This window comes from Mus musculus, chromosome 8 (genome assembly GCF_000001635.26).
Source record: "Mus musculus strain C57BL/6J chromosome 8, GRCm38.p6 C57BL/6J".
Lineage (NCBI taxonomy): Eukaryota > Metazoa > Chordata > Mammalia > Rodentia > Muridae > Mus > Mus musculus.
Window position 1 is genome coordinate 99,187,526 of NC_000074.6, and position 15,941 is coordinate 99,203,466.

At 36.3% G+C, this 15,941-nt stretch overlaps 1 protein-coding gene across 8 annotated transcripts in view; it reads right to left on the minus strand.

The window, feature by feature from the left end:
* Cdh8 (cadherin 8) overlaps positions 1–15,941 on the minus strand; it is a 393,196-nt gene that overhangs the window by 163,055 nt on the left and 214,200 nt on the right. For all 8 annotated transcript variants that reach the window (NR_133570.1, NM_001285914.1, NM_001285913.1 and 5 more), the window contains 3 exons: positions 12,708–12,875; positions 8,715–8,902; positions 2,680–2,933 (listed from right to left, as the gene is read on the minus strand). Coding sequence is in view for 7 of the 8 variants with exons in the window: in NM_001285914.1 (NP_001272843.1) it covers positions 2,680–2,933; positions 8,715–8,902; positions 12,708–12,875 (610 nt within the window). In the remaining variant the exon portion in view is untranslated. The remainder of the gene's footprint in view (positions 1–2,679; positions 2,934–8,714; positions 8,903–12,707; positions 12,876–15,941) is intronic.

Genomic DNA, 15,941 nt, shown 5'->3' on the forward strand with positions numbered 1-15,941 from the left:
ATAAAATTGGTTTTCTACCAGTACAATAGAGAGATTTTTAAATCTGTACAAACAATGAGAGGGGTAGTGACCTTGGTTAATGCCTTGTTCTGTGATTCAACTGTTACTTTCATTTTGAATCACTAAGTTCCTCAAACCTAGAATTGATTAAAAATTTGCCATTCCATAGTAATATCATTGCCATTACGGTGATGTTCACCATAGATAGATAGATAGATAGATAGATAGATAGATAGATAGATAGATAGATGATAGATAGATAGACTGACAGATACAGAGAGACAGAAAGAGAGAGACACACAGAGAGAAATATAGATGTGTATTTAAATGTGTAGTTTTCTGTGTCTACTTGTGTGTTTGAATGAATATTTTTCCATGACTATTTGTGCCTCTGTGTGTGCCTGTGTGTCTCCCTGCGTGTGATTATATGCATATCCTTTATTTCTTAGGGATCATGTTTTATTATAGTTGCAAGCACTTATTTGTAGTATCTTGTAATAATTGAAATGTTGTCACAGCAAGATTTGAAATTATCCTCATAATGAGATGTTAGTTGCAATCGTTTCACTCACACCGTTCATATTCGAGCTCATGAGTGGGCTTATGAGTAAAGTAAGAATTTTTGCTTACAGAGAACATGGGAGGAAGATGAACACAAGGTCACATATTCTTGCAATAAATACAACTCTGTCCATGCATGCTAGATCCCACCATAGACACTGCACAATTTCACAATGTAGGGAGGAAATGGAAGCCTATGAAAGTGTCCAATTCTGGATTCTTCTGACTCTTATGTTTCACATTTGACCTTCTCACAGATATACTTCTCTCAACCAGATGAAGGGCATTCTGCATGTCTGCGCTTCTGAGATGCTAATGGCCATTAGTCAGATTCTCACACAGAGTATTATCTTCTTAGTTGTTTTCTCCAGAAACCTTTCTATTTTATCCTCAAGTGGCTGTATTTTTATTGCCTCAAATATCAAGATAAGTTATATCTATCTATCTATACATACATATATATATATATATACACACATACATATATATAAGCTTTATTTATTTATTTATTTATTTATTTATTTATTTATAAGCTTTGATAGATGAGAAAATAACTCCAATTTTAGTCCAGCCTTCTGTCATTTGAGGAACTGAATATTCTGAAACATTTCACCTCAACCTCACAGTTTTATCACCATGAAAGTAAAGTAACTTAACATATATTTAATTTCATATGTAAATATTAATGAAAAATAATATATTGAGTAATTATTCAAATTGTGCTTTATTTTCACATTTCACATGCAAGTTCTGTATTTATATCATTTCCAACCCTCCCGTTAACACTCTAACTCTCCATGTTTTTACAGCTACTAAAATTAATTATCTCTTTTTCTCCAATTATTATTGTTAAGTATATGTATCTATGTAAGTACAAAACACAAAACAATCATAAATGGTTTGTTGCCACCAAAGTCTATATTTTTTAAGATGCATAGTAGCTGAAGGACATGAAAGTTCTAAGGCATAAGCATAACAAAAATACATAGAACAGCAGCTAGTATCTAAGAAATGAAATAGTATTATGAAATTTAAACTGCATACACATACAAGATTCAGAAAATTAGTTTTATAGAGCTTATCAGGAAAAAATCATTGCAAAGATGACAGCCGTAGATAACTGTAGTTTAGAAATTGAAAAGTTTAGTATTTCTATAACCCCTTTATCTCCCTCTGTGTCTCTCTCTGTCTCTCTGTCTGTCTGTCTCTCTCTCACACATTCACACACACACACACACACACACACACACACACACACACACACACACATTTATCAGACCATATTTAACATCCATTGTCAAGCACATCATTAGCCAACACTTCATCCTCAGAGACCAACACACAACATAAGAAGTATTGAGTGTGATTTTGCAAGAAACTTATTTACTTTGAGCAACTACACTCTTCTTTGTTGACTTCTACATGAGAAAGAAATGTCTATAAGTCAACAGAAAAATTAGAAACCTATTTTAGCTTCATTTCTTACAGCAAGGAGAAAAATAACTTGAAGGGATTAGTTATCATCCTAGGAAAAATTCTGAGCAAAAATATTATAAACATAAGGCATTTAAAAATGACACTGAAATATTTTTTTTGTAAAATAAACTGGTTTAGATATGCTGACTTATCAGAAAAGCTCAGAAGCAGAGAATAAGGTAATTTCAAAGCCATATTCAGAAACAAGATAGGGACATCCAATGCATTGACACGGTGGTCTCATACTTCTGAATTCTAAAATATAATTCACTATTTCTGTTAGAAGCGACAAAGTACAAACTGCCCTTGCTCATGCAATACTAAAAATATAAACTATATAAAGCATGAAATGTAAAAGATTCTTCCCAAAGTGCTACAAAACATTTGTAATTTTTCATCCCCTTCAAGCTTTCCAAGAGCTGGAAAAACTTGACTTATTTTGATATTCCTATTCCTAGCCATTGTTTGTGACTTAGTAGACTGTGGATGCACAGCACACACACACACACACACACACACACACACACACAGAGAGGGGGGGGGGAGATAAATAATGTAAAGTCCTTCATCACAGGGGCACAGTCCCAGGGCTCCTTCTCTTGTCCAATGAAGCACCGTGTACAACAGTTAGAAACAAAATACCTTATTGGACTGGAAGTGATATCAGGGTCACGAGCTGTCACTTGGCCAATCACAGAGTTCAAAGCAGCATTTTCATGAACTTCAAGGAGGTAAGTTGGTGAAGAGAAGACCGGAGGCTCATCAGCATCCTCTACGACAATTTTGACTGTTGCTGTATCCTTAAAGGGTCCCCTGCTACTGAAACGTGGGTCGATGTGGATATTGGCTGCTTCCACCTTCAGAGTATAGGATTTTTTGGTCTCAAAGTCCAGAGGCTGTTAAAAAAATGACAAAGATGAATTCTTCTCACTAAACCACAGCATCAAGAACAAATGAGTATAATGTGGATGGATGGAAGTGATTCCCATTTAAGCTAGTTTGTGACTCTTAATGGGCTACGTTTCCCCCAGTGTCAACCTGTAAATTTTACAGGCCTTTATTGATACTTTTTTATTATACAAGCTAGGAGAGTCTAATCTCCTATTGTTCTGTTGTATTTTACTCATTTCACTTGGAATTCACAAAAATATTCACAGTCATGAATTGTAGCATCAAATTCTCACTTCAGCGTCATAATAAAATTTTACTAGTGATGACATGACCAGCATGCTAAACATTTGGTTAACCAAGCTTTCTGCTGGTGGCAGATAAGGTGGCACCGAATAGAATCTCTATCTTGGAACAATATTTTATCATTTCTGCACAGTGTATGAAATGGAAAGACTAGAAATGATTGTTTAGCTGAAAGAGATATTAAAAAGCATGATGTAGCACTAAACCTACCAAAGAGTGTTTTATATAATTTCTCAAACATTTCTACTCTCACTGATTATGTGACAGAAATGGGGCTTATTTCTTTTAGGACATTCTTAGCTCTCTGTCAAAAGTGCTGTGCTATGGAGCAGGTAATCAGATAAAGTGATATGCTTGCACATGCAAACCTATTTTTGTTTACATTTGGAAAAAAATTGTGAAGGCAAATAAATAGACTCAACTAGGTCTGACTTTGCACAGCAGCCACGTAAAAATTGAAATTATATCATTTCTCTATTCCTGATGTTATTTCTGAAAGAGTCATCATTCATTCCCTAACAGTCTGCAAGATTTTTGTCAGTGACTGGTGTAAATTGAGCAAGGTAAGTGGCTATATTCCCCTTACATACATCAGAACCCATCTAGGGAAATTCTTGGCAAGTTATAAGATTCCAGATTTTAAGAATGTAAGTCTGTCAAGATTCAAATAGATAGTTTATATATGCATCACAATTTCTCACAAGAAACAGAATTTTAAATCTGCAATGCAGATTTTTAGAAAATGGAACCTGGAACAAAAGCTAGCATTGGAGCACTTGTGCAAGATTAAATATATATTCTTATTTCACCCTCAATATTGGCTTTTATATTTCAATTCAGATATAATGGGAATTAATTTTTCTCTTTAATATTTTCTGATATACGGTGCAAATGTACTTCCCTGTTAATTATGAAATAATAATGTACATATATTTAGTTTGGAAAAAAATGATTTACAATGAGATGGTTTGCAAATCATCCATACTATAATAGTTTTGTTATTCCAGGAACTTCAGAAAATATATTTAAAATGTGCTCTATGTAATATACTAACATTAATTTTAATTGAGAAATAGTAATTTTAACTTGATAGTAATTTAATTTACTTAATTTGCAAATGTATAATTTAAGGTACAAAAGTAGGCTAGTATATAAAAGGAGAACTTGTTGAACTCAAGTTGACATAACCTTCACCTCACTCCTTTATCAGTTTTGGTGGATATTAAGACTGTACTGCTTGATTTTGTGTGTCAACTTGAAACAAGCTGGAGTTATCACAGAGAAAGGAGCTTCAGTTGAGAAAATGCTGCTATGAGATCCAGCTGTAAGGCATTTTCTCAATTAATGACCAAGGGGGGAGGGCCCATTTTGGGTGGTGCCATCCCTGGGCTGGTAGTCCTGGATTCTATAAGAAAACAAGCTGAGCAAGCCAGGGGAAGCAATCCAGTAAGCAGCATCCCCCATGGCCTCTGTATCAGCTCCTGCCTCCAAGTTGCTGCTCTGTGTGATTTCCTCACTTGACTTCCTTTGGTGGTGAACAACAATGTGGAAAGGTAAGCTGAATAAACCTTTCCTCTCCAACTTGCTTCTTGGTCATGTTTTGTGCATGAATACAGACATTGACTAAGACAGACTCAATTCTTCATTTTTAATAGCTGAGTCATATTCCATTGTCTATACCACAATTTTCTTTATCTGAACTTTGGCTGAAAGACATCTTGGTTTTTTCCATTTTCTGGATATTTTTAATTGAGTCTTGAGTTAGGAATATTCCCAGTTTTCTCACAAAGTGCCAGATTGATTTCTAAATGGTTGTACAAATTTGGACACTTACCCTTATCTACATCCTCACCAGCACATACTCTCCCTTGAGGTTTTTGTTTCAGCATTTTGATGGGTGTAAGATAGAATCCCAGAGCTGATTTAAATGTCTCTGATGTATAATGATATAGCACATTTCTTTTAGTGATTTTCTGTCACTAGAAATTCCTCTGTTGAGAGTTCTCTCTAGCTTTGTACCACAAAGTACACAGTGAGGTAACCGAGGCCCAAAAGACACTTATGATATGTACTCATTTATAAGTGGATATTAGCCATAAAGTGTAGGATAACCATGTTACAATCCACAGACCCAAAGAAACAAGGAGGGACAAAGGGAGGATATTTGAGTCTCAGAAAGGGAAATAAAATAGACACTAGAAGTGGATGGAGTGGGGAACTGGCTGGGAGAGTGGATGGAAAGAGGGACAGAGATAGGAATTAGGTATGAGGAGTAAAGGGCAAGAGAGATCTAGGAAACTCTTCAGAGATCAGAGTTGGGGGCTTTTGTGGAACAACCTGAAAACCTGGGAGTGAGATGCTCCCAGAAGTCTACGGGGGTAACCCTAACTGAGACCCCTAACAGCTGGGGATATGAAGCCTACAGTTACTAAGTCCTGTAGCCAATTGGGACTTACAGTGGAGGAAGGGGGACACCCACACACCAACAATATCTTCAACTCAAAATTTGCCCCACCTAGAAGTTTTTCAGGGATAAAGATGGAGCAGAGATTGAGGCAATGGCAAATGAATACACGAACCAACTTGAGACTATCCCATGCAAGATATCCAAACCGTGATACTATTAATGGTACACTGATGGGAGGCTTCATCTAGCAGCCTACTCAAACAGATGCAGAGCCCCACAGCCAAACATTAGGTGGTGCTCAAATAATGTCAAGGAAGAGTGTGGAACAGAATTGAGAAAGCTAAAGGGTCTAACAAGAAGACCTACACAGTCAACTAACCTGGGTCCATGGGGCTTCACAAAGACTGAAGCACCAACCACATGCATGCATGTGCTGGTCCCATACCCCCTACATATACTTAGCAGATGTGCAGCTTGGTCTTCATGTGAGTCCCCTGACCATTGGAGTGGGGTATGTCTTTGACCCTTTTGACTACATTTGGATCCTTTCTCTTAAGTAAGGTGTCTTGTCAGGCCTCAGTGGGAGAGGGTGGGCTTAGTACTGCTGTTACTTGATGTGCCAGGGCCGGTTGGTACCAATGGGGGAATCTCCCAGTCTTGGAGGAAAATGGGAGAGTGAAGTTGGGAAGGGGGTATAAAGGTGGGGCTTGGGGGAAAGTAGCAAAAGGGACTTCATCAAGAAAAAAAAAATTAAATAATTAATGAGAAAGAGTTCTCACCTTCAAAAACAAACAAACAAAAAATCTATTTTTGTGGAAATGCCCTGGCCATAACGCAGTGCAAACTATCACTAAATTTTGTCCAGGTTTGTATTTTTTTGAACTCTTTGATCAATATCTTTCCTTTCCTTCACCTCGTGCTCTGACAAAAGCCAATATCAAATAGCTCTGTAGGCATTCTCCACATAGTTCCTAGATAATTTCATTAAAAGGTTCCATAGACCACTCTGCCCAAATGGGTAAATAGGTTCTGAGTCCAGGTTTTGCTTCAGTAAATAAACAAAACAAAGCAATTCCCCAAGGCCAATTTGTTGTTGTTGTTGTTGTTGTTGTTGTTTATTTGTTTGTTTGTCTGTCTGTAATTGTCAGCCCAGCTTAACTATAATGTGTCCAAACATCCTCTCATGTCCTTAGGATTTCATCAGTTAATAAACAGTAGCCTAGTGGACTGTTGAAATATGATACCCTATATTCAGTCCCTAAAAATTAATTTTGTATATCATGACACTAAGGTCAAGGCAATTGCCTAGGTTTATAAATATTAGTAGACATGATTACAATGAACAACTAATTGTCTCAATTTATAAAACCACCTACCAGGAACAATGGGTAGCAGATAAAGACAATAAAATGTCATTAGAAAATTTTAGGCAAAGAAAACTTGGTTGTGGGTTACTCAGTAATTGACTTAACCATAATTATACAGCCAATGCTAACCTTTAAATATTTTTGACACTTAGCTCAAAGCTCTGAACTTGGATCTTGGCATGAGAATAATGCTGCTCATTGAAGAATTTCAATAAATATATGCATTTGTCCCCAACATCTTTTGTAAGCATTTTATTTAAAAAAGAAATAGCCAGAAAATTCTAGGTTTCCACTGTTAATTCCTCTTTAATATGAAATTTAGAGCAATACCATTCCGCATATATTTTTGAGCTGCCAAAGATTGAATTCTATGGTCTTGCTCATGATTGACAAGCAGACCCCACTGAGCTACATCTCCAGCTGACTTAGATTATCATGCAACATGATAGAACTACATTGTAGGCTTAACACTGTGTCAATTTAATGCTAATTAAGACAGCAGCAAAAACATTATTGGTTCCCAATAGTGTGTATCATCACTTATTATTCATAAATTAGAAAATCTATTTAAAATAGTATTTGAAAAAATGTGAAGAATAATGTTGAACGAAGTAGCATGGCATTCACAATGATGGATCTAACATGAGTAAAAGTTTGTACCATTCTTCATGACCTCTTTGCAGCATGATTTTTATGAAGATAGATATCATGATGAAGAACAGAAATTGAAAAGCATATAGAGTGATTCCTGTATAAAATCAAAACATTACAAAAATAAGTAGAAAAAAAAGAGACATATTTCAATGGCCAAAACAGTTCAAATCTTCATTTTCTTTAGAAGGCTGTCTTCCTGTAATAATGGCCTAAGCTCTGAAACAAGGACACCATGAGATTTATTTTCCCCACAGCTTGGATTTTTGACATATTTGAAGTAATCAGTTATAGGAGAGTCAGTCTCCATATTGAGCTTCAGAGCTACATAAGATGCTGGAGTCTAAGCATCTTGTTTATCGCTGAGTTTCTTTTTAAGCAGACTTTTCAATAAAGCTCAGGGAAAATGCTAATGTATTTGGAGGGACATTTAAAGAAACAGGGGATCAAAAATACGAGAGCTTTGGGGATAGCATTGGAAATGTAAATGAAGAAAATACCTAATTTTTAAAAAGAAAGGAAAAAAAATACGAGAGCTACACAGAAAATAAAGTCTAGAATCTATTGAACTTGCTACTCATAGGGGGCAATTGACACATGTCCCCTCTGAGAATCAACTTAAACTGTGGGTAATTGTACCCTGGAGTAATTTCATCAGCTCGTAGAAACTGCCTGTCCATCTTTTCTCTCCATTGGTTAAGGGTTCCTTTCAGGGCAGTGACTTTGGTGTCCCGCATAAAGACTGAGTGACTGTTTTTGTGTTTGTTTGTTTGTTTGGCCTATTGAATAACTCACTGAGTCATAAATGTGCAGACAAATATTAGGCGGCTAGCTACAGCATGGTAGCTGTTTACCAGGGGACATCTGAAACATGATATGGCCCTAAGAGAATGGCAATTCTGAATAGTTCTGTTAAGTATACTTTTCAACCCACCATTCATCATAAATCTAAATATCTACCAACTCTGGGTTGTTTCTGTCTACCCAGTACACAGAGGTTTCAAAAGCCATGTTTCTCAAAGATATTTAGAAAATGAACAAAATACCCTTTAGCTTACCTTTCTCAGTCTTATAACACCATCCTGGGCCTGGGCATCAGAAGTGATTTCGAATAGTGCTGTCCCATCTCCATCAATGATGTCATAGGATGATTGTGCATTTTCACCAATATCCTGATCATTAGCCTTAACCCTTCCTATCGCAGTGCCAAGGACCACATCTTCTGGTACTGAGAAGTGATACAAACCTATGAAAAGATGAAGAACACTGAGTATTATAGAAACACTATCCATTCACTAATTAATTTAGCAAAATTAATTGGACATTTTCTATATTCTGGATGTCTGTAGAGATATGACCAAGATAGTATTAGAAGAGGAAAAATATCTCCTTTATGAAAAGCATACGTATCTAAACAAATGTAAACAAATATTTCCCAGAAGTGGTGAGTCATCTTCATCATTCAGAAACAGAGAACTTACTTATTATCTGTATGGTTACCAAGTATTTGTTTGGAGTAGCCCTACCAGAATATTAGTGTGTCTATGAGAATTTCTTTTCCTAAATTCTGTAAAATCACATTGCCTGCCTGTGGGAATATTCATTGTTGTCCCACATGAAATATTAAGCTCATTTCAGCATACAGAAATGCAATGTGTAACGTGTTGAAAGTCACTTTTGAACTTACTTTTATATTTACAAACTTGTAGACCGTTTTTGATAAAATCCAATTACTAAACTTCTGCCATGCCCCGCAGCAAGCTATCCAGATACATGAAACATCCTCTTGTCACTAAATTCTTCATTGCTCTGAAGACTAGAATCCTACCTTCAAAACTCCCTAGGCAAAATACAATTACAATGTGTTTTCATTCTCCTGTGGGGACAGTAAAGTATGTCTAATCAGTGGCATTTGTCCTATTTTTTATTTCAATTTCTTCATTGTGATGTTGGTTGCAGTTATCTTCATTGGTATAGTGGAAGCTTATGGTACTGGACCACTCTCCCTGGCCATTAACACATTACTGCTCATCTGCCCTATATCTGTCTCCCTGTTCCTACATTTCTTTGCCGCAGGGTTTTATCTTGCCTTCAGATTCTATTTCATCCATTGCACGTCAGGCTGGAGGAACTGTTCAAGCATCGATTCATGCCATGGAAACAGTCATCAAAGAGTCGAGTCGCAGGAGTTAGTTTATGAAATAGTAGACTTCTCCCCTTTTCTGGTAGGATAACTTTGAGTTGTTACTATTTTTTTTTCTTATATTTTTCAACAGTTCAGATATTTCTCAGTACGATAAGGGTACATTCAGCCATAGTGTTAAGTGCTTGGATCCTGCACACCTGCCTTTTTTACTTCCCTGCTGGTGCTCCTTGAGGGAGTTAAATTACGCATAATAAGATTCTTGTCTCAGAGCCTGTTTCAGGCAAACCCAAACTCAGACAACCAGGAAGACCGAGTCCTACAGAAATCACAACAAAATGGAAAAAAAAAGGAAAAGAAATCTACAGAACATTACCTAATTTTAGTTTAAGCTCAAACGCTAAATCCCTGGATAACCATGGTATGTTTATCCACTAGAATTTGACTGGTTAATTTGATGAGCAGACTTCCTTAAGTTCTCTTGACAAAGCAAAATTATTTCTTGGAATTGTAAAACTATGGGACTGGAGAACAAAACCGTTTTGAAAGGACAGTGCAAATGTAATAAAGTAGGCAAAGACAATCTTCTTCCTGTCCAACCCAAGCTTCCCAGTACTCTCTAAGTTTGTATTCTAGGTAACCTTGGGGGATATTCTCTTGGTGTGCTTACAAAATAAATAATCAGTCATTGGACCTCCCCTTCCTGCCAATCCCACATCAGGGAGCCTTGAAAAGCTAAGTAAACACAGCATTCCTTTATCCACTGCCATTGTGAGGCTTCTTTTTAACTTTATCTGGGCAAACACAGTTAATAATTGTTACTTTTGCACAAGGAAATTGCTTTAGAAACCCACCTACAAGTGTTGAATTGAAATATTCACCTTCAGTAAAAGATGAGCTACATATTAATGAGTGAGAGTAGCAGGAAGGCATATAAAAGACCATAGAAAAGGTAGGATGGATCATTTCAATACATATCCCTTAGAGGCTCATAATTCAAAGAAGTGCAGAAATAAAAGGTATACATCTCTATATGAAAATATATTTCTATATGTTCTACCTTGGAGTGTTTATGAATGAATGCTCAATTGCTTATCAAATATGCCATTTTAGACATCTACCCTGCCCCTCCTCTCTCTTCTTGCCCTTCCTATTTCCTCTCATTCTTTAGAAAAAAAATAGATTTCACGTGGTGTTTCTTATGCTAGGAAGAATCTCCAGCAGGCAGTTAGCTGCTGATATCAGAAATGTGATAAGCTCTCTTCTTAAATTCATAAGACAGCACATCATTAGGCTTCCATAATTAACACCTATGTATTGAGAGGCCATATACTTTATTCTGCTTATACCTGTACCATGGTTCCTAACACGTTCAAAAGGTATGTTTGTAAACTTAATATTACTGAGTGGTAATGTGGTGCAAGCACCAGAAATCTTTAAATAATTATTTATCTATTTATTATTTCTCTTGGGAAAACTCAGTGAGTTCACCTACAAATAAAGATATCTTAATAACTTCTTAATGATATTACACGAAACATCATGCTATTTAACATGGTGTAGTAACTCAGTAACTGCTCGTGTGTCTGTAGCCTCATTGTTCAGTGCCTTTCAGTAAACATAACTCACTGCTTCTCTGAGTTTCAATGACAGCAAAATCCTTATCAGTTTTGTATTGTATATATTTAACAATACAAACAATATATACAATGCATGTGCATATGTATAGACATGCATGTAAATTTCCTAGTGTGTATATATACATATACATATACATATACATATACATATACATATACATATACATATACATATGCATATGCATATACATATACATATACATATACATATACATATACATATACATATACATATACATATACATATGCATATGCATATACATATACATATACATATACATATACATATACATATACATATACATATACATATATATATGCATGTACAAATTTAGTACAATGCTAATAATAAATACATGTATTATTATAGGGCCATGTTAGCTACAATACCCATAAATTAGAATTAATTTTGTACCTATCGATCAAATATTACATAAGGAAATAGTGGTGCATATGACTATGGCTTCACATTTGAACATAGAGGAAATTACATTAAATCAAAAAAGCTAGACAGATAAAAGCATCTAATTTTCTCCAGTTCAGAATCTTTAAACAGGGATCTATGTATATTAATATGCATACATCGTATTGTGGATATATGTTTTTAGCTACAGATTTTTAGCCTCAGTGACTATAATTCCTCTGTTGGCTTATTCATTTTGTCCTGTTCCATGTATTTCCATGCATCCTCCCTTTCTCAATTCAAGAATCATACTGCTATGTCTGAAAAACTTTCATGAATCACTCTGCCATGTAATATTATTTGGGAAATGCTCTTAAGACATGTTTCACGAGAGGACGTGTATGTAAGAAAATAGTGATCATCTCCAAGGACCACTGATTGTGGCTGCCTGGAATTTTGTTGAGCTCAGATCATTAAAGCAGAGCATACCCTCAGGAGGAGAGAGTTGATGATTAGCGATCTCTCTCCACACAGTAAGAAGTAGCATGTCTGCTTGGAAACACCTTTAATGTATAGTTTCTTTTCCCATTTGAAACTTAGTTTATTTTCTACAACAATGGGATTAATAATGGATCAATATCTAAGCTGAATTTTCTTTACTCTCTCAATTTATTTCTGATTCCATTACCCATTTTCCCCTTGATAGCTGGTGCTGTCTCCACGTCCTTGAAATTATGAAAATGGATATAAAATTCTGTTAGGAAAAACTCGGAAGTAAGCAATCTCTGGCTGTTATCAGTTTCTGCAAAGCTGAGGAAAATTATAGTAAAAATGTAATTGTTGGCAAGTGTAGGAAATCACTTACTCTGAGCAAATTTTGGAGGATTGTCATTAACATCAGTCAGGGTCACTGTGAGTGTTGTGGTTCCAGACAGACCACCAGAGTGTCCACCCATATCTTTGGCTTGTATTACGACCAGGTATTCCTCCTTGGCTTCTCTGTCCATGTTAGGAAGGGCAGTTTTTATAATGGCTGAGAGAAACAAAATAGAAGAATGAACTTCAGTAGAATGTTCATTAAGAAATGAGCAAGTCGTACACAGACATGTAGATACACAGGCACACATATGCATATATCAAGTGCTACTAAGAGAAGACTTGGTTTTCTGTTGATATTTAACTGGTATATGTCTGCACAACTAATGTTGAATTTGAATGTAATCATAGGCATTTATAGACAACCTTCAGAAACCCTTTTTGTAAGGTATAAGAAAACTTGTAAAAATATACTTTGAAAAACAAACTGCCTACCACACTGACGTATAAATCACAACATAGACTCATCTACCCAGGAAAAGCCTAGAAGTGAAAGAATCCTGCAATTTATCACACACCCCAATTCCCCTAGAAGATGAGTAGATCACCAAAAAGCTTGGAGGCTCTAAGATCAAAGATAAATTATTCTTTGGCTCATGAATTCATTAATAAAGTGAACAAAATGAATGAATTGTTAGAATCAACTCAGAGGAGTAAAACACCAAACAGAAGTAAAGCAGACATGTATTTAAAATGAACATAGTGTTATTTACATTTTAACAGTTCATTTACATAATGTTTTCTACCATAAGAGTGACAACTGGATTAGAAAACTGAGAAAGTACAGGAAGGGGGGGGGGAGGAGGAGCAAATGCATTAGTACTATGTGGGGCAAGTGGAACTCTGTCACCAGAAAAAAACTGGTAAGGTTGAGCAGATTCAGAAAAACCTGGTGAGTTCTCATATCTGAGGGTGGTAGGCATTTCATATACTCCAGAACTAGTTCCTGTCCTGGAACACATGACTAAGACACACCATGGAGAGGACTGTGACAATCAGTCAAGTAGGGCAAACTCTGAATTGCATCCACTTGCAAAAGAGGCATCCCTAACATCTCGACCAAGCCAATAGAAAGCATCTGCTTTTAGACCCCAACCTGCCCCAAAATGTATATAAGACCCTATCCACAAGGAATAAAACACAGGAGATATTTCCCCATGGACCATCTGAGAGTGTCTGTCTTATAGAGCTGGAACACTTTGGGGGCAGGAAATTCTCTCTGGAAGCTTTTATCTCTGGAATCTGCTCGAGCCCACCACAGTCACTTCCAGCTCAGCCTGGACCTTAGCTCCTAGCCTGCATGGACTCCAGAGCAGCAGAGGCCTCGGGAAGAGACAAGGCAGCTTGCCTTGATCTGACCTCCCCTCCCCTCCCCTCCAGAAAGCCCAACTCTTTGGCCATTCCAGATGGGCCAGAGCCCTGAAGTTCTCCACAGAGCATGTCCAATACACAGACAGGCACTGCTAAGTTCTTTGTGGAGATTAAAGCTTATGAAGGTATATCTGTTACTAGTAATTTTACTGTTCTGTTAAGTATTTCAAACCTGCTTGTATACCCCCAAATTTGATTTTAAAAACCTTTACATAGCCCTCTATCCATTCACATAATTTGGTCATTGATAAGTATTGTTCACTCTCTGCACAAATCGAAGTTTATTATGCATTTAGTATTTATCTGGGTCTATGCTTATAAACAGACAAATCACAATTATAAACATAACACTAGCGTTTTATCATCTTTAATTGCTTTTACACAGTGAATGCCATTTAGAAACTTTTTTTTCAGTACAGTTGTTCCTTATAGGCACATAGATTTTCATAATATGAATATGCCATGTTAGGTCATAGTCTCACAGTAACACATATCCAAAGTATTTAGTTCCCTCACCTTTACAGAACTTAGAAGACTCGGCATCATGGTCATGCCATACTATGTCTTTACTCTTTTCTTCTTCTTCAACTCCTCCTCCTCATCCTCCTCCTTCTCTTCCTTTTTCTGCAGCTGTTATTTGTTTCTTTTTTTTCTTTCCACTGATGGGAAAGTCCAAGATCTCTAACTTTCTAGGTAAGTACTATTACAGTGTTCTACAATTACAGTGTTCTATCTCCAGCTCAGTACTCTGCCTTTCTGTTTTCTATACATTTGTTTAGGTTTGTGTCATAGCAATGTTTAAATTCCCCAAACAAAATAATCATGGCATGGCTACTCTATTTCCTTTTTCCTAATTTATAGATATTGCTATAGAAAAGGACTATTTTATATCTCATTGCCTCTCTTACTCCCTTAAGTATAAGGTTGTTGATGACACTTGTGTTGCCAATTTTGGATGCTTTGAAGATCAGTGTTCTCCAGTAACCAAGTTACCCTTTTGCCATCAAATATAGTGAATATATTGTCACTTTCTCACCAAATGGCAAAAGACATTGACAGAATGCCACTCTTTTCCAGATAGCAACAGTTCAGAAGTATTTGCTGTGTAGTTATGAGGTTGGGTCGCTGGGAACCAGGGCATGTGTGAACCTATCAATACATCGAGAATACTGCCTTGTGTGAATAGTTCAATGCCATCAACCTGAAAAGTTTTATGTCTAGCAGCTTTGCTCTTTATCTTCTTATTGAAGATGTTGGGAGTAACTTTCCTGATTGCTAAAGCAAGTGGGAATTCCCTCTAAGGTTACTTCAGGACACACAACACAAGTAATTGGCTTTGGTTCAAACTGTATAATGAACAGATTGCCTGAGCCCACCACCTCTAATCCTAACCCCAGTACTAGCAGTAATTCATTACAAAATCCAAGACAGAATTTCTAGACTTTCTTCCTAGCTACCCTGTGGCTATAAAGGCAGCAGAGTAGAAACTGCTAGTGCCTTTTATCTATGATTTTTTTTAATCTTTGTGTTGGGTCCTGGCTATACTTGTTACTTTTACTTGAGATTTTTATTCCTACTCATAGGACAGGTGATTTCACTTCCACAGCATTGTGAGACATTGATAAACTCCTAAAGTAGAAGACTGAAATCACATTAAAGTCTCTGCTGCTTTAGCCCACATTTTCATCACAAAATCAACAGATTTGGGAGGTTCACAGACAAGAAAAAAAATGTTCTTTATTAAAAAAATATGTACTTTATATCATCTAACAGGAAACAGAAAAAAAATGAGTAATTAGAATAGACTGTTTTCCTTCACGTATTTGTAGTTCAAAGAGTTAGACATGTTGGA